Raw genomic sequence first — 19,412 nt, forward strand, 5'->3', positions numbered from 1 at the left:
GGTGGGAGTGGGAGTGAGAGAAATTCACATAGTTTATTAGGGCAAGGTGTAAACATATTTCAACTTCACAGATACAGTGTACAAGCAGAGCTCAACTACATTAATTACAGTACTTCAGCATCAGTTTGAAAAGGTAACTTGCTATTGTATTATACAGAAAAATTTGTCAATGTGAAAATAAACACAGAGCAAAGTCTGACTACAGAGTATGAGAGAAACTTTAGTGACACGTACTTCATGCAAATAGCATAATAAACTGGTTTACCTTTAACAAGCTTTGGACTTGTTAGTGTCAACATTCCAGCATGTCCTGATAGATCAAGTCCAGTAGCCAGCCACACTGGACCACAAAGTATATCTTCCTTGTGTTCCTCCAGAAATGGACACAATCTAAGACCTTAAAAAACATGAGTAATATGGACCTCAATTATTCCTAATTAAGTCACAAAAACTGATCACTTGCATGGGTTAAAAACATACCACGTCAAACTCTGATCACTAAATACATATCAACTCTACATCGAAAACCTAACAATTACTTGTGATTCACTTTAAGCCATTTTCCAGTGAAGTCAATAAAGGTAAGTGACAGTTTTCAAAGCATTTTCAGTTATATTTATATGGATAATATGCACATTGACTGGTTCAGAGCCACAAAATACACAACTGATAAAATGATGAACCAATATATTTTGATCCACAACTCTCACTGGGTCTTTTCTGAAGCACGACAGAACTGTGTAAAAAAAAAACAAAACAAAACAAAAAAAACCAAAACCACACACAACAAAAAGACTAACTTGTTTCTCCTGCGGTATACTGAAATTATCAAAATTATCATTCACTCATCTTCTGCTTCTTTCTCAGCATTAAAAACCTCCTTCCAGCACTTTTTCTTTTATCACCCCTTTGATTGCTCGCCCCCCATCCTCTGCAACACCTTTTGTGGAGTCACAGAATCACAGAATGCTCTGGGCTGGAAGGGACCTTTAAAGTCATGCTCTAGATAAGCCTCATCACATGACAGGGTAGAAGGTGTAAAGTAAGACTGCTGAAAGGACCAAGAAAAAGAACCATAGTTCTGGAACTGATTCACCCCAAACATCCATTTTCAGTCTGTAGCTTTCCTCGTGCAGATCCCATCTGATTGCTTTTCAGAGCCTCTCTAACAGATTTTGTGTAAGAGTACTGGTTAACAAAGGTTATAAAAACAGGCACAGCAAGCCTGATATAGCTGAAAATTAACCTGACTAGTTATGAATTCTTTACCAGCTGTTTGTTTTTCTTGGTTTACAGTAGCAGTCTTTACAAAAGCCAGGTATGCAAAGCAAAATTCTATTAAAACTATCTAAGGAAACCAAGTAAAATACTGCTGAAACAGGGTAAGAGTTTAAGTTAGAAAGGTGCTGTATCTGTCTACTTTATTCCTAAACATTAATCTGCTTTTAAGCACAACAACTCTGCAGTAGTTTTTTGTGTGTGTGTGCTTGTGTTAAACTTTCAACTCATACAGTAAATAGACCAGCAAGGCAACACTGAACTCTAAAATGGCTGAGAAATTTTTGCAGAGAAATTCCAGTATAGCATTACAAAAAGAAAAAAGCAAGCTCCTATCTTAAACAAGGTATAACAAGATAAATAAAACTTACATTGTGTTTCCTCTACATCCATATACTGCATTTCTTCATTGAATTCAACCAGTCCTGGTTTTCCATTTCTCTCCGCTTCAATATTATGAGCTGGAGATAAAGGAAATGTGATCTGTCTATCTACTGCTGCTTCTGGAAATAGAAATATTAGCAAGATTTCATAACCATTGCTTAAGGCTCATAGAAAACAGAAGCAGTAGTTTTCATAACAGATTTATCAACTTTCTGCCCGAAACACAATTTCTAATATTGGCATGCTTTTCATATCAGGACTGCAACTGAACTTGCAGCAAGTAGTAGAAAAAAAAAAAAATTTTCTTTGAATGACCTGTAAACAGCCTGCTTTGCTTTAACTGTGCCCAAATTATTTTCTCCCAACAATCAAATGCAGATTACTCCTAAATCATTAGACTCCAGTATTGAAAGTTGGATAATTTAAAATGAAAATAACTGGATTGCTCCTACTGAACATCAGACATTATTTTGATAACACATAAGTACAGCTCTTTTTTAAATTAAATGGTTCTCATGAATCATAGATGAAGAGGACATGCAAGCAAATGAACAAGAAGCATATCCAGTGAATTAACTGCCAGATCAGAAACCTAAGTTCCAAACCAGAAAAATTATGCCTCTCGCTTTCCCATCACTACACACTACATATTTAACTGGTTCCAGGGTTCTGGTTGTACCAAAACCAACTGAGTAAACTCTCCCATACAGATCTTCCTTAGGTGTCATTATCTTAAAATTTCAATTCCTTTCTCATCCTATGCAGGGAGAGAAGGGAAGGTGGGAACGGGGGGGCGGAGTTAACTGGATTTCAGTCAGAAGATTTTGTACCTTTTCAAGAGCCACCAAACAACCCTGAATACTACTTTTCCCTGGGATTAGGACATTTTGGTTAATATCTAGCACAGATAAAAGTTATCTTGGTTTGCCTTCCCTTATACTGAAATCACTAATGTTCTATTACTTCAATCAGTAGTGTGTAGAAAAAAAGGCAAATGTCATTAAAGTTCCTTTTCTAAAACCCAAGAAACTGAAAAAGGGTAGGAAGCAACTGCAATGCAGTAGCACTTGAGAGGATGTTGGTCAGTTGAGGTTCCCCAATCCTACCGAATGAAAAACACCTTGTCAAGGTTGCTCTGGAGGCGCTCTCACATCTCCCAGGCCTTTACAGACTGCCTGTCTATACCCTGGCCCTCCACTCCATGCTTTCTCCACCCTATCCATAGCAGGAAAAAAGCAAATTCCACTACACTGCATGTAAGGAAGTGAAATGTCCCTTTCTGGAAGAGCTCTGTGATGTCTTATGTTTGGTACGCTGTACGGTAAAAGCATCCACAGAAAGCTCTGGTGATTTATTTCACAGCCAAACTAAATGTCTTCAAAGATTTACCAACTCATGGAACTGATTGCTCAGCAATATTTAAAACTGAAACATTAAGGAAATGAGTTTAGCATTTCTTCTACTGTTTTGTTTCACAGGTGAAGATTTTCAGATTAATTCTGACATCCAGATCTGCATATGGACTGAATTCTAAAATTCATGCCGAAAACAAAGCAGGTTCCATTCAGAAGAGTAACATGGACTATGTGTCTTATTTTTTATTTGACAGAACAAAATTCTGCTACATGTTAAAATGAAGGTTTTACTTCAAGAATTAAACAAAGGAGAAACCTGCAATAAAGTCTGTTGGCTGCTGCCCCACAGTCACAGCTGGCACTTCTGCTAAAACTGTTAAACATTCTTCTATCGTAAAAGAAAAACCTTTTCTCCAAGAATATTACTCCGCTAGAATATTTTATTCTTGGATAACCACCAGTTTACAGGATTTCTTTAAGGAGCATCTCCAGCACACTTTTTTTCTTGTTAAACACTGGGGGATGCTACAGAGTGAGATGTTGTATGAAAGCATGTCAATGATCTTTGGTATGGCTGTATTCCTTTTTACAATTTACAGCTCTGTTACCCTTGTTTTACTGGGGTGGTCTTACCTAGCATTTAAAAAAATAGAGAAAAAAAAAAGAGAGCTTTTTTAAAAAAAAAAAAAAGAGAGAGCTTGCTGTTCTCCCCAACACATTTTATATTCAGCAGCCAATTATATTAATATTCAGCAGCAAGATTTCTCTGAAATACCAAGCTCGCTAGTAGTTTTTTTAAAAAGAGAGGGCCAGATTACCAATTAATGCCTCAATAAAAGGAAGCGCTGCATGTAATACCTTCCATCCCTAGCAGACAGGGCAGCAGGACATGCAGTGAACGTTCTCACCACAAGAAAATCCCAATGGAGGCACAAATTCTTCCACATCAAAGAAGTGACTTTTCAATTTATGCTACCCCCTCAAAAGTTCCCTGAGAGCTAGTAAGAGGCAGAGTCCAGCTAGGAGTCTTCCCAAGGCAAGAGCATTCATAACTTTGGTCTACCCTGTTAAAGCTGCAAGGAACAAAAGCTGAAATCATACTGCAGCTTTCACGTAGCTTAGTCAATGAGCGAGATGATGAGAAGTCCCAAGCAAGCCAGGTTTTATCTACTGTCATCAAAAAAGCCTTGCTATTTTCTCTTATGCATCCAAGAGGCACTGCCAAGTAATTTCCTTCTATGACTTGGAATAATTTATTATAATTTTTTAAAAATATATGCAGAACTTGAAAGAGCACCATTTGTTTCATCAATCAACCTCTAGGATGATTTACAACTGACAACATATTTTTTTTAATGACTAAGATTCAAACAGTACAGAATAAAAATTCAGTTCAACCTTTTTGAGCTATGCACTTTTAGTTGTATAAAAACCATTATTTTTCAACTGTTTAACCAGTTTGTTTCTCCAATTTACATTCAAACATGGTAAGTGAAAACAGACCATGACGCTGAGAAATAGAATGAAATGGAAATAAATAAAACCAAAATACACAATTTCAACAAATTCTTCCAATATATATCATGGAGTTTGAGAAAAGAAACAATATTCTGAAAGATATCTTAAGTTCTTTCTTACCATTGACTTTCCCTAAGCCTGGAGCTTTATTTTTCAGTAAAGTCACTTGAATCTGCGGAATGTTTGTGATGTTTGAATTCAAAACAAATTTGAAGTCCACATGTCCAACCATACAGGCTTTTGGTAGAACCAGTTCAAAGACATGCTCATCCCAGCTGTTGCTGTCAGGAAAAAAGAAGACAATGACCCAGTGTTAAGAGAAAATTCAGATCAGGCAGGCAGCGTTACCCAGGGCGTTCTCCATCTAGGCACACTTTCTTCAACAAGAAGAAAAACTTATTTTGCGCTAGTTGACATCCACGTGAATTTCTGAAGTAGAAGTCTTTCAAGCTGCAGTTAATCATATTCTTTTTGTGAAGAACATGTTAACAGCTAATTGATAAGAGAGGGCAAATTGATGTTTGGGTAAAAGTAACAGTGAAAAGCTTTCCTGTTACCCTCCTTGAAGTACTGTTACCATATTACTATAAATGCCAGTTACTCATTTCTAGAAAAAAAGGAATGAGGGGGGGGAAAAAAAAAAAAAAACAAACAAAAAAAACACCACTAAAAAAGGATCTACCAATCAGTGAAGTGTATGAAAGCATGATAGTAACTACACCTTGCAATCTCTTAAATTGACCTTCTCCATGGCTAAGTGTTAAAGAATGCCACTTTGCAGTGGTACAACAGCCACATCCAGGAGACTCAAAATACTAGTTTCAATTTTTTTTTTTTTAAATACATTTGATAATTTATACAGGATGAGAAGTGCACATGCACAATGAGAAGTGCACAGTGAGAAGGGCACAATGACCAGGGGCACACTCAGAAGAAGCCTGCGCTGTGTAAAATGGGTGCAGCTTTTAAATGAGTCATATTTTCCTTTTAAATCCAACTTTGGTTTACACTGAAAGCACAAACTTGAGATAGTAAGTACTGCAAGTAAGTACAATGATCAGTTCCATAGTTTGATACTAAGGTTTGCAAAAAATAGTTAAAACCAAAGAACAATTAAAATAAAGCTAATCATGAGTCAATTGTCACATTTGTATACATTTTAAAGAACTGCAGTTCCTGATCTTCTCAATTTATCGGTAAAATTTTTTTTTTAAAAGTAGTAACTTTGATAGCCTGTGATTATTTAATTGTATAACTGAGAACACTAAGAAACTGAGTATGCTGCTATAAATATTGGTTAGATGGTTTTCTAACATCTAAATTACAAAAAGCTTATTTAAATCAAATAATATGCTACACATTAAGTATTGTGCAGAAAACCATTTTAGAATAAAGATTGGTACTAATATATTTAATTCTTTGCATGTTTTACAGTACTATCCCTGAAGGCCGTATCTCCCTCAGGCAAGTATAATGCACTTAACGGATTCTAGGTACGCATAATGAAATGGCATGCCCGAAGAATCAACATAGAAAAGCAGTGATTTTGGAAGGAAAGATGGACAGAAAAGAAAGTGGGACAGAAGAGAGCTTGTGGTTGTGATTTAAGTAGCAGCAGTAAAGAATTTTCATCTAACTGTATAAATAACTCAGGTAAATAAAATATAATGAAAATTTATCCTACAACTCCAGACGAGAAAAAAAAACACAAATCAAAACTCTGTTAACAAATATAACACTAAAACTTATAATCACTGATGTCTGTCCTCTGGCTTGGAGGACATGTAGCCCAGTGCAAAACAGGGAGAGGTTTGGGAGTGGTTTTTTATGTCTGAGTATTCCTATAGGTTTCATGCAAAGCATGGACTGAATGAGACATTCAAAGGAGCAAGCCTTCTGAAAGACTAAGTACTAGTCCTTTGAGCCAGTTTAAGTTAATATCTGGTACAAAACCAGAAATTAATATTAAACCAGTCTGCAGTACTCTTTTGTAGTCTGTATGTTTAGTATGGAGAAGAGGAGGCTGAGGGGAGCCCTTATCACCCTCTACAACTGCCTGACAGGAGGGGGGACTGAGGTGGGGGTCGGCCTCTTCTCCCTGGGAACGGGTGATAGGACGAGGGGGAATGGTCCGAAGCTGCACCAGGGCAGGTTTAGGCTGGACATTAGGAAAAACTTCTTCACCGAAAGGGTTGTCAGGCTCTGGAATGGGCTGCCCAGGGAGGTGGTAGAGTTCCCATCCCTGGAGGGATTTAGAAGACAGGCAGAAAAGGTGCTTAGTAACATGGTTTAGTGGTGGGATGGCAGGGTTAGGTTAATGGTTGGACTTGATCTTAAAGGTCCTTTCCAACCTAAACAATTCTATGATGCTATGTTGCACACGACACATACTGCCGTACCAAATTACAACTGTTATTTGTCTACTTTAGAAACCTATTTTTTACAGAATTCAGCAGCAGATGCCGCAAAGGAAGTTTTAAGTATCTCTTAATAGGCATGTATGGAATAATGATCCTCCATGAAGGTCTCGCATCAGTCCAACAGTGAAGAGAACTTCTTATATCTGTGGCAATGAAATTCACAAGCTGATTTTGTAATGAGTGAAAAACTCCCCTTCAAACAGTTTTTTTTAATTTCTCATACAGCTCTGTTTAAGCACACCCTCTTTATTTATGTGTAAAGTTTCAAAGAAGAAAAAAAAAAACAAAACATTGACTTCCTTATTATTTTCTCAATATTTTAGCATATCCATCCTAAATACCTCTTTTCTCTGATTATCTAATGCAAGTTCTTTTAAGAATGTTTCTCACCTTTGAAACACTTCTGTATCTATAGCATCTTTTTAAAGAACAACACACAGTCAAGACCGTGTTCTAAATGCAAATATACCATCATTCTCACAACTACAAAGTATTTCCCAACAAAGTTCTTCGTTCCTTTTCTAGAACACCTCATCAGTGTTTGACCTTCCACTACAACTGGACTTCAAGCTGCAGACCCATTTCCAGAGTGAATACATAAAATATTTCCTATATAAATTTGAGAAAAAAAACCCAGGCAATTTAGATATCACTGTTTTATCAAAGTACATTAGGAATTCATGTACTTTTTTTAAAAGGATTAACTCAATTTAACATTTCAGTTAAATTACCACTGAAGGGGAAATACTGATATTTAGTTAATTCATAAGGTAAACCAGACTCTGCCTTTTCTGTTTTCTTTGTTAAACACAACGTTTTTAAAATAACAAAGTAGGACTGAAAGAGCACGAGTGTAATATAATGCCATTCCCTAAAATACTTTTAGAGGATTATCTCCTTCTCTCTATTTGAGAAACAAAAGAATTACCGTATCAAATTGCATTACTCATCCATCTTAACCCTGTAATCCCACATCTTGATAGAAATTGGTGTAAGACAGTGAAAGAGGAGATGAAAGTAACCTTATATTAAGGACCAACAAAATAATCCAGAAATCACAAAGTTTCTTCCCAGATAACTTTTAATTAAGAGCTAACATTGCTCTCAATCTTAAGATTTTATATTCTATCCTATGAACAAAGGGACTGTAATTTAATAATTTTCTTCGTGAGTCATTTAGCAGCTGTCAAAGATTTCCAGTACTAAACCAAAACTTTTAACTTTACCTCTTTACGTTCCTGTTCTACTTTGCAGCAGGCATAATTCTTTTCCTCTAATGAAACAATATTCATAAGCTAATGTTCCACCTATCACCTTCCAAGTAACAGCTATTACCTTCACTGTTAGCTTCCTTATATCTTCATATTAGTAGGTTTTTACTTTTCAGCTGTTGCTGAACACTACGGATAATCAATCGTTTTAACTGGAAGCTATTTTGCAAGGAACCTTGTTACATACAGAATATTTTACTTATAAAGGAAAACCACATGATAAATAAAGGTTTTAAAGTCTATAACGCACTGCAAGTTTTTAACCGTAGCTTACAAATATTAAGTTAAAGCAATTAGGTGTCAGCCCTGGAAACACCTGCAACTGTTACCTTCCAGACCTGTTTTCCCACCTGGAATACTTCATTATCACATGCTAGCTTTCACTTATTTATATGACAAGCTTTTTTTCCCCATACACATGATCTCTAGCTCACCTAGCATCCTTTGGCTATTTCATTGTTCCCACTGTATGGGCATTTAGATTCCACATTACTATCCAAACCTTATGTATCAGTGGGACAGACGTGTGACAGCCTGACCCAAAAGATCTTTTGGTGCCTTATTACGCAGGTCCCTGTGTAAAACACACAACACAACTTTTGTTTCTCCAAGCATTTTTCAGAAAAACTACGCAAAGCTACTTCAGATAGGTTTTAAGCAACTCTTCAAGGAGACTGCAACACTGCTGTTCTAGTCTTTAGGATCCCAGAGGAATTCTAAGTTTTCATGCCACGTGTAAAAAAAAAACTAAGAAGTACAACACATACCATGTCAGTGCAGTTCATTTCAATTAAAACATTGCTTAAATTTAGCACAACTAAGGCTCTATACTGGCTTAGGTAAATATCACATAAAAAGACTTGACATGAACAGACATAAATCCAGATTCTAACTTCACGTTTTAAAATAAATTATAATACCATTTCATTTAGGACAACTAATTAGTCATACTGGCACCTGCAGCTTGCGTTTTCTGATTAAAAAATTCTGATTAAAGAATGTGTGTATGCATAAGAAGGGTGAATCAGACCTTTATAGAAACAATCAAGAATATCTGTAATTCTGGTGAATGTGCTTGTCTAATTATATAATGAAATAGCAACATTTGGCAAACAAAAATGCACAAATTCAAAACATGATTTCTCAATTTATTTCAAGGTCCAGTGAAACAACTCTGGCAATCTCAAAGACCTATAACATAAACTACCAAACAGGGATTATTACCTTTGAAAGTACGTGTTCTTAAGCTTGCACACTACCTAAAAACAATTAAATTGCATGAAATTTGTGATCATACCAGCTATACAAACTAGTTAAGCAATACACACCATCCTTTTTGCACCATTACCTTGCTTACCTGTCTGTCTGTAGCTTCCAAGTTCGAGTATGCTGAGCTGCATCCCCATGGTGCTGCTGGTGCAAATGCTGAGGATGCCGCCTTTGCTGCTGCTCTTGCTGGACTTCCACCCAGCAGGGAGGGACAGTGGCTGAAAACCGTGGTGTCAAGGTCTCGAAACGGGTCAGTTCCACCAGAGAGGTCAGTGTTTCAAGGGAAAATGGCTGGTCCACCAAAAGATCAACTCCTGAATAGTTACAGAACATACATTAATTACTACATAGATACTTTTTCCAGAATGTCCTATAAACAGTTTGAAATATATCCAAACTGCTATAGGTAGAATTAACTACATGTTATATGAAGTTTCTAAAAAGAAAACCAAAACAACAAAACAAAACAAAAAACCACCAAAACCCAAACAAACAAAAAAAAACAAACACAAGCAACCAAACAACCCTAGCCTTGAAGCCAGTATCCTTTGAAGACAGCTCATTTGGAATACGTTTTCTAAGTACTGAGAGCTCTGAGCATACTGTCTGGGATTCAACCAGAAGCAGCAGTAAAAAGTAATTAGCCAGCTATACTTTGATGATGTAAAGCTGATTAAAACTTTAATACCTCTATTGACTCAGATTAAAAAAAAAAAAATAATCCAAGTTTTACATTGCTTGAAAACAGACATATGGAATTACTATACAATTGTAACATCTTTATCACTGTTTAAAATATTGCTTTGGCACCTGCATATCAATACAGACTTGTTTTATGGTGGATTACCAGAATGTTTTGGCAGGCTCTCAATTTAGCTTAAAAGAGGGGTAAGGGAAAAACAAACATGCTTTATATACTGCACTTAAAACACTTAAAAGACACTGGGCCTAGACAAGTATTTTGTCTTCTTGTCTTCATATTCAAGTTTTGTTCCGAGGAAACAAGGATATTAATTGAAGAAGTACTGAAAATTAAAATATCCCAGGGAGACAAACACCTAAAGAAACATTACAAAGGAACTCTAAAAATAACCAGGTTTCCTCTGACAAAAAAAAGACCAAAAAAAAAAAAAAATAATTTGTGCATATCTTATTTTCCCTCAAGTTTTCAATGTCAATTTTCTTACATTTTGAGAATTTTCTCTTAAAAATGCATTTGGGAGTCAATCTTTTACTTTTGAGCAATGGTTTTCAAAAGGAGAAAGTTTGCTACCTGACTACTACTGTCACCACCTCAGGGAAAAAAAATAAGATTAAGTACACCAACCCAAATACCATCCTCTTTGTGAATCCTGAACCTAGCTGCTATCCTGCAAAACAAGCCAGATTGAAACCAGAATAACAACAAGATTACATCCTCCAGCTTGAGAGTAGAAAGGCACATGCAATTCTTCCTGAAAAGTGGAGAAGCTCAAGATCAGATACCCAGGGTCAGGAAAAGGAAAGAAAAAAAAAAAAAAAATCACTCTCATTGCAACAACTATGATTTCTACTTTTCAATCTAGGAGTCAGGAAAATGCTGATGAGATTAAAAATTAAAAATGCTTTACAAATTTAACTTCAATAATACAGCAAACACCTTTTTTTTAGTGCCAAATGTGAACCTCATTAGCTAGATGACACTGCAATGCGAAGTGAGATCATAGCTCAAACTGTGCGACAATTCTATCTTTAAGTAGACCGGATTTTTTCTGCTTCATTCTCCCTCCCCCTCCAACAGAAACAGTTACAAATGCAAAATATTCAGAGCAACCATATGTAATGTGGTATCAGCCCCTAAAACTGAAAAATGAAGGGCTTAACTTTCCAGTGCTGTCAAGTATACTTGGCTTCTTTTGCAAAATTACATGGTTTTTGTTGTATTGTAATAGCGAGTTATGACAAGCTGAAGTTCTAATAGCAAACTTGAAACAAGGTTTTAAACTGGTCAAGAGAAAAAATATTCTTTGTCAATTTCCTTCAAAAAAGAAGCATTATTTTAGATCACCACAAAAAACCCTCTGCTCCTTAAAAGGAAATAATTTTAACCTAATCTAAGATTTATGGTGTGGTAAGGTTAATATATTTCCTTCTACAACAACACAATTTAAAATGTATCCAAGTTGTAAAAGCAGGCTAGAAAATAAAATTTAAGAAATGCATTCCAGAGTGCCAACAACAGAGAAAAATAATCATACAATCAAAACCCACAATATATACAAACAGTGTAAGGACAAAAACTTGTGCTTATCGCTGTGGTTTCTATCCTGACTACAGCATCTTTTAGTTACAGTTTCAGAGACCGCCAAAGGGATTTCACAAAAACACGCTGCTGCTGCCTGCCATCAGCTGTGAACGAGATAGATAGATCAAGACTTTAGGCTCAGTCAGATTCGCCTAGGAGTTCATTTCCCCAAACAGAAAGCTTTCTCTTGAGCTCCATCTCTGCCTGAAAAACATGCTAAGCCAAAAGTGGAAGAAAACGGGTTTTTTTCTGCTGTTTAGTACTTTGATTAGAAGAGAAGCAACGCTGGTGTTATAAACGTCAGGGGCAATGTCTGATCATGGTCCATACACACGCTGATGACTTTCATTACTTAGAAAATGTTTGCACAGTCCTAGCAATCATTTGCACATTGTAAGCTAAGAATCCAGCATTACTGACTTTAGTATCCTGAACCCAAATAGTTCAGACTTAGAGCTCTGCAACCACCATTTGGTTTCAACTATTTCCCCCAGCCCCCTCATTTCAGCACTGGCTTCCTATGATCGTTAAGTTTCTCTCACAGCTTTTAGTGGCTCAGTTTGATCCTACAGCAATACAGTACTAAATTTACCTGATCATTACTGTGTATCCAACAACTGTTCGGAAACCATTACAGACCAAGATCAAGCAATACTACACTCTCCGCATTACATGACTACTTAAAGGAGCACCTGCAGCTTGCGGACAACCTAAAGATACAGCTACTTTGAAGTCTATACATAAGTAAATCCCTTTCTTCTTCCAATAAGCCATATGCAAGCCTATACTGAAGGCTGGGTGAGGAGGAGAAGGAGGGAAAAAAGCAACAGAATTTGCCCATTACAGTACTGGCAGAATTTAAACAGTAATGATCATTAATTTGATTCATCAAGTTACTCGAAGTTACCATTCGATTGGAAGTCACTTAAATCTGCTGATAAGCTACTGTACAGGGAATGAGTCTATTGAAGCACATCTGTGTCCTGGATAGTCACATTCTCTTTATTTCTTTATTTGCCATCAGCAAAGGAAGAAAGGTGCAGAAGAAAGCCACAGACTTCTTTCCCTCACATAGGTACAATGGTTTATTACCTAGCGGTTTTCAAACTTCAGGAATGGTTCCTTTGGTGAAAAAGAGGAGGAACAAGAGAAATTCAGTCCTCGAAGCAGAGATGACCACAGCAACTGCTGCACTGCTGCTTACAGATAACCTTATGACAAAAAGCATCTTTTCCTTCTGTCTTGTGGAGTAAAATCAGGGGTCATACAAACACAGCACACCACAACTTAAAAGTGATACAAGGCTGGCAGCAAGCAGGGGTTTAAGACAGCAAGTAGCCTACTGACAACAAAGACACTGTGATCCAAAATGGTTCCTGTATGGCCACTCAGTACTCTCCCAGCTTTTTTTGTCCTCTGCAGCTGCAGGCAAAGACACCCCCCTCCACACACACACACACACAAAGTTAACATCACTTCTCTGAAATAGTCACAGCTACACAAATGGTTTAATTCCATTGTATCATTGCTTTATCTTCATGCTTCATATTATTTATCTTGTACTTTATATTCTAGGTCATCTATTCCCATTATATCCCCATTTCTGTCCCAACAGACATGACCAAAACCTCCGAATTCCAACCCAACTGAAATAATTATACTGTGTGTCACCATCTTCAACAACTGCAGGTTAAACCAAAATGAAAGACGTAAGAGTTTTACAGCTCTCTCATAAACAATTCCCTTTAAAACTCAAAGCAAGGCTATATATAAATATACACTTTAAAAACCTCAGCATAACTCAAATCTTCCTCAGGCTTAAACAGCAAAATTAGATTTGTTGTTAAGTTTTAGTAGCAAGTTAGCTAGGCTAAAGCCTCTTTGATGAGGGCTGAGGAAAGATCAAGAGGCCCACACAGGAGCTCCCATAACCTGTGTACTCACTGTTCTCCCTTACAAGCAAGAGGAGCCCCCCACACTTTTCCCCTTCTGCCTGACTACAAAAGGAACAACCCTCTCACCCAGCTCTTTATTTTATTTAAGTGGGCCAGGATACTACAAAAGGCAGCAGACTGGTGGCAGGACTGGTATAAGAGAACTGAAATAAAGACAAGACCTAAATATGACATTTAGGGTAAAAACAGAATTTGGACAATTAAAACCAACTGTTTCTTGCTGTCCAAGGGCAGACAACCCTTCCAGGAAGGAAACTGGCAAGTAAATGACAGCAGAATTTGAGCGTAGCTCAAACCAGACAAACTGCCAAAACCAAAAATCCAAGAGTTCACATTACAAGGTTAATTTATCAACAGCAACTGCACTGCTTGAAGTACAGAGAGCATCAATTCCACTGTGTACAACAACACCTGTTGAATACGTTTTGTACAGTTTTATGAATTAGAGCTGTACAGCTTCTGTGTGAAACTTTAATGTGATTTTACATAATGAACATATGATTTTAATTCCAAATAAAGAGCTCAAACCTATTTAAATTACAAGGGAAGCTCAGTGCCTGCACTGTTGCCTGTTTTTCCCTGTCTGCCACACTTAAAATAACATGTAGAGAATGGAAAAACAAAAGGGTTTGGTTGTTTTTTTTTTTAAATCAGGAACTGCTGAAGTGTTATGCTTGTACATAAGCAGTGATAGACATGCTATAACTACAGAACTCCAACTTCAGGCAGCAAAAAAGTATAAAGCAGCATGTTATTTAATAACTCAAAATCATCTTAATATGCAACATCCAAAAATTACAAAAGCACTTTTACTTATGATACATTTAAACAAGTGCAATTTACCTGTAATGCCTGGACTAGAAGGGTTAGACAAGGGCTTGGTGCCTTCTGATGACTGCTCTACACTTTTGGAAAGGGATCCATCTACAAGTATATCAGCTTCATCTATGTCATCGCAGGTCCCTCCAATCTGAAGGAAATGAAGTTCTCCACCTAAAATCATCACAGACAACAGAAGCAAGTTTAGACAGGCATACAGCTGAACTCACAAGACAGGCTTGCAGTTGAAGTGCTACACGTGTGACAAGTATGCAGGACCTGAAACCAGTAAGAATATACAGGAATACTCATTTCGCTTTACTACTACAAATTTTTTCAGGGCAAATGCAAAACAGAACTACAAAAATACTGACTCCAGTTGTGAATGGCATCAAAAGAAAAAAAAATATTAGCGGGGAGGGGAGTTAAAAGGTAATTAACTAAGGAAACCTCAATGGACACCCAAACTCATAACCATTATGGCACTTCCCATAACCCAAATCATGCTTTAAACAGAAGATATTCCATCACATCAACTGAAGGCCTATACTACCTCGTTTGTACAGGTTGAATAAATTTCCTTTTAAAGTTCAATATTTGAGAATTGAAAAAATCACTTCCCCACTGAACTCTCCTAAAACTAAGGGGGCTCTTCACATTTTTTCATCAAACCTGGAATTACAACACTGATAAGGTCAACAATCAAAACAGCAAGTCCAAAATTTTCAATGGACACAATATTTTGATGGAAGCTTGACATCATTCAAGGAAGTTGCCCATTATTCACCACCGCAGATATACACAGACAAATTCTGTCATTTACAAATGACATCCAGAAGGAATGCTCAATTTTACATAAGGCTGGGGGGAGGGGAAGGGCTGTTAACAGTTCCAGAAGTTACAAAAATCCTAATCAGTAGGATTTAAATAGAGTGGAAAATCCTAGCGTAGGCCTTCCATCATTTTTCTGAAAATTGATTACAGACTGTCCTTCAGCATCTGACTAATGTTATGACAAACCCTGTTATGCAAATTATCCAGGTAATCGGAAACAAAGGAACTTGAGATAATATACGTAGTAAAAACCCAAGATAAAAGTATAATCAGCAGGTATGTGTTCTGCACTGTGAGGGGCAGGGGGAGTGAAACAGAGAGTGATAGAGAGGCACGGCGAGGCAGAAGTGAGCGTGTGAGAGGCAGAGAGAGAAGATGTGCGAGAGGCACAAAGAGAGGTTTTTTTCCTGGATCTCAATAAGAAAGTCCTGATAATAAATGGCCTAATGAAATAACTGTTTTAACAAGACACAATAAAAAGAGGAAAATAATAGCTCAAACGGCCAAAAAGGAAGAACCTCTCCATGGACAGGATCTGTGCAGCGTGCTATGGGAAAATTCACCAGAGGTCTGGGTGATGCTGCATGAAAGCAGGGCTCCCAGCACCTGAAGGGACATGAGATCTTCTCACTATCTATATTCTTCTTTTTATTCTTATTAAAACAGCTGTCTCATTAAGCCATTTGTTGATAGGGCGTTTCTCATTGAGATCCAGTAAGAAGCCTGCATTGCCCTCTCTCAGCCCCAACCCACCCACCCCAGATGCAGAACAGTGCATCCCAAGTAAATCCCAAGAGGGGAGGGGAAAAATAACAAATAACACAGAAAATAACACCTATAATGAGTTTCCTTGAAATCAAACAGCTCACAAATGAGCAATTTTCCTCAAACAAAGGACACATTAGAAAACACAGACCTTGACAGCTTCATTTGGTAATAGCCAAACCTCAGTTTGTTTCCCATTCTGTTTACTGCTTAAAAATCAATGATCAGAATGATCTCAGCAATGAAAAACACATAATCTCCTGTCCTGGAAATAAAGCACACGCTCATGCAATGGAAGTTCAACATACTGACTTGCACCATCTGCCAGTTGGAGGCTCACAGCGGGAGGAATGCTGAAGAACTTCAGAAAGTTGAGGGTTTTTCTAAGGGAAAGTTATGCCAAGGTCTCACTTATTCTGTAGATAGTTTGGTAGGATTTGGTTTTAAAGAAACAAACCCTTGGTTCTCAAACCAATTTCTGAATTTCTATCACTAATTAACAGCAGCAAAAAAACGCCTTCACCGTTTTATCCATACTACAAGAGAGTCACAATCCCTGCATTCCTGAAAGACTCCAGCACTTTTCCAGAAAAAATGCTGTGCTAAACTTGAGATATCTCACTTCCTCATATTTGTTTTTAAAAAGCTTCTGTAAAAAAGTTTATCATGAACTTCAGTTATACAATATTAGACAATAAAATTATTAGTGCTTATACATGCTTTCCCTGTGGGTGGCTTTGCTTCTGTATCACAAAAGAAGCGTTTGCTCTGATAGAGCATCCAAAGACAACCTTCTGATGATGCTGGCTTAATTAGTTCCTGGAGTCAAGTGCCAGGAGGAAAAAAAAAAAAAAAAAAAATAATAATAATATCTGTGCAAAAGTCAATGCTGGGTTTTTCTGGTCCTGGTTTTTTTTGGTGTTGCTACTGGCTCATGGTATGCATTACCAGGCTGAAACAGTGAGTCATCAGCGGCCTTCTAATTCATAGATTCATAATTCTAGCCAGGTAGCAAAAATCATAATTAGTAGTTTATCTGAAGACTTCTCTGCTTGCATCACTTTGACAGAGGCGATAAATGCTTCTGTTGCACTACCAAGAAGATATGAAAGCTGACACTGACTTACTCAGTGATCACAAGGGAGAGCACTGGAAACCAGCATCATTATATGCCCTGAAAGTAACAGGTAACACATTCAAAACATTGTTAACTTAATTCTGAACCGTATTTAAAATCTGTAATTTGCTTGGACTCAAGAACCTGGCGGGCTATACAAACAGAACATAAGAATCATAAATCCATCCAGATAAACCCCAAGCTTCCTTCTGACAGAATTTATTGGTTCTGGGAAAGCAGCACTGGCACAAGTTAGAATACACAGTTAGAGACTTAGCCACTGCAGTCAGTCTGGAAGAGTGACACACTTGTCAATAGCAAATCCCCAAAAAAAGGACATAGCTGAACAATACCGGAATAGTCAAAAGGAATTAAGAAAATAAAGCCATACCACAGGAAACTATCTACTAAACAACTTAAGAGTCCTCCTCATTTCACCACTGGGCTGCAGAGAAGGCATTAGCTCTGAACATACTAGTTCAGACTGCTTGAAAAATGTCCTCAAGAAAGCTTCCCCAAAACTTCACTCCAACAGAATTTTCACTATTCTTGGAGATTTCAGCTGTAAAATTCCACCCTAGCTTATGAAAAAATAGACTGCAATTGCATAGGGACAAGTGAAAGTTACTATGCCTAGCAAGAAATAATTAAATGCGCTATTATGGGATGAAGGAAAATCAGCTACACAGCAGTTCTGTAAAAGAGGATCTTGTGAGTCAGAAGTTAAACCTGATTCAACTTCCTGCTCAAAAGTGCGAACATCTTACTATGTATACGCACACATGGTATGCATAGACTGCAGAGCTGCTAAGGAATTCTGTTCCGTTCAAAGACATCTGTAGGATTACCGTGCCTGGTTTTGGGTATCTCATCAAGAAACACATGGACTGCTTTGAGCAGGTCTTTTGAGAGGGGAGTGTAAGGGTTTTTTCTTTCAAAGGCCCTGAGGAAGTTTAAAAGGACTGGAGATATTCAGCTTAAGAAAATAAATGGTTGGAGGAGGACAGTACCTACATAAACTCTATCTTCCCCTCCTTTTTTGAAGCAATCTCTTTGCCATGTTCATAAAGGATAGTACAACGGTAAGGATTCCAATCAGCAAAGATGATACAGGCTAAACACTAGGAAACAAAAATCATCATCATCAAGGACAGCATGCAGCAGAAGAAATTCCATGAGCAGGCTGTTAAATCTCCATGTTGAAGATCTCCAAAACTCTGCTTCTGAATGAGTAAATGTAATGAACCTGACTTGAAGACGATCTCTTAGCTTCACTTCCAACACGAATTCTGATGTGGAAAAAAACTTGACCTCTCCCCAGTCCCATTAGACCCCATTGCATATGAGGGTGGAAAATTGAAAACACTAAATTGATTCCTGAACTTCAAATACACAAGTATGCAAGGCTGACAAGGCCTAATGACATGGAAGAGACAGGTAAGATATCCAAACAAAACCAAAAAAAAGCTACAGAGTAACCAATACACTATGAAAAACTCCAGAGCAATAAATCTGTTATAATTGAAAGGTACAAGATTTGGGAGAATCAATTCTCCAACGTATAAAAGTGCCATCCAGTTCTGCCAGGCTTGCAACAAGGAATACAAGCAGACAACTCACTTTTAACATAGCAAACTCCAGTTTGAAAAAACCACTTTCTCCAAAGAGGAGTGACTAAAAAAACATCATTATAAGGTAACACTGCAGGCAGGAAGTTAGAAGAATGATGTATATAGAAAAGATCATCAGAAAAAGAATAATCACAAAACAGACACCTAAAGAAAAAAGTGCTTATAAATCAAAGTGTAAAACAGTAAGTATGACACAAACGTACACGATGGGTTCCATTCAGTGTTCATGGTCTGCTTTTACAGCTTCCAACTCTGACTAATTCAGAAATAGACAACATCCAAAAGAACTGATCCAACAAGATCTAGAATTCACTATGTGTGAGAAGCGATGACGGAACTTCAGTTGGAGCTGGGTCTTTTTGTCTGTCATCTCTGAAGCAATTTAGGCAGAAAAGAGAACTGCTAGATCTTCTTTCTTATGATGAAAACAAGTAGAAAAATTTCTTCCCCCCCCCCCCCGTTTTTCCCCAAACTGCTTCCAACTATTAATTAAAGTGAAAATATAAATTAAT

General features: G+C 37.3%; 1 protein-coding gene across 1 annotated transcript in view; it reads right to left on the reverse strand.

Annotated features, from left to right (window-relative positions):
- BIRC6 (baculoviral IAP repeat containing 6) overlaps positions 1-19,412 on the reverse strand; it is a 171,505-nt gene that overhangs the window by 133,379 nt on the left and 18,714 nt on the right. The window contains exons 11-15 of the mRNA XM_035892009.1: positions 14,578-14,727; positions 9,584-9,809; positions 4,656-4,816; positions 1,650-1,781; positions 249-397 (exon numbers count right to left, since the gene is read on the reverse strand). Of these exons, the coding sequence (XP_035747902.1) occupies positions 249-397; positions 1,650-1,781; positions 4,656-4,816; positions 9,584-9,809; positions 14,578-14,727 (818 nt within the window). The remainder of the gene's footprint in view (positions 1-248; positions 398-1,649; positions 1,782-4,655; positions 4,817-9,583; positions 9,810-14,577; positions 14,728-19,412) is intronic.

This window comes from Egretta garzetta, unplaced genomic scaffold (genome assembly GCF_000687185.1).
Source record: "Egretta garzetta isolate BGI_Z169 unplaced genomic scaffold, ASM68718v1 scaffold54, whole genome shotgun sequence".
In the NCBI taxonomy this organism is placed as follows: domain Eukaryota; kingdom Metazoa; phylum Chordata; class Aves; order Pelecaniformes; family Ardeidae; genus Egretta; species Egretta garzetta.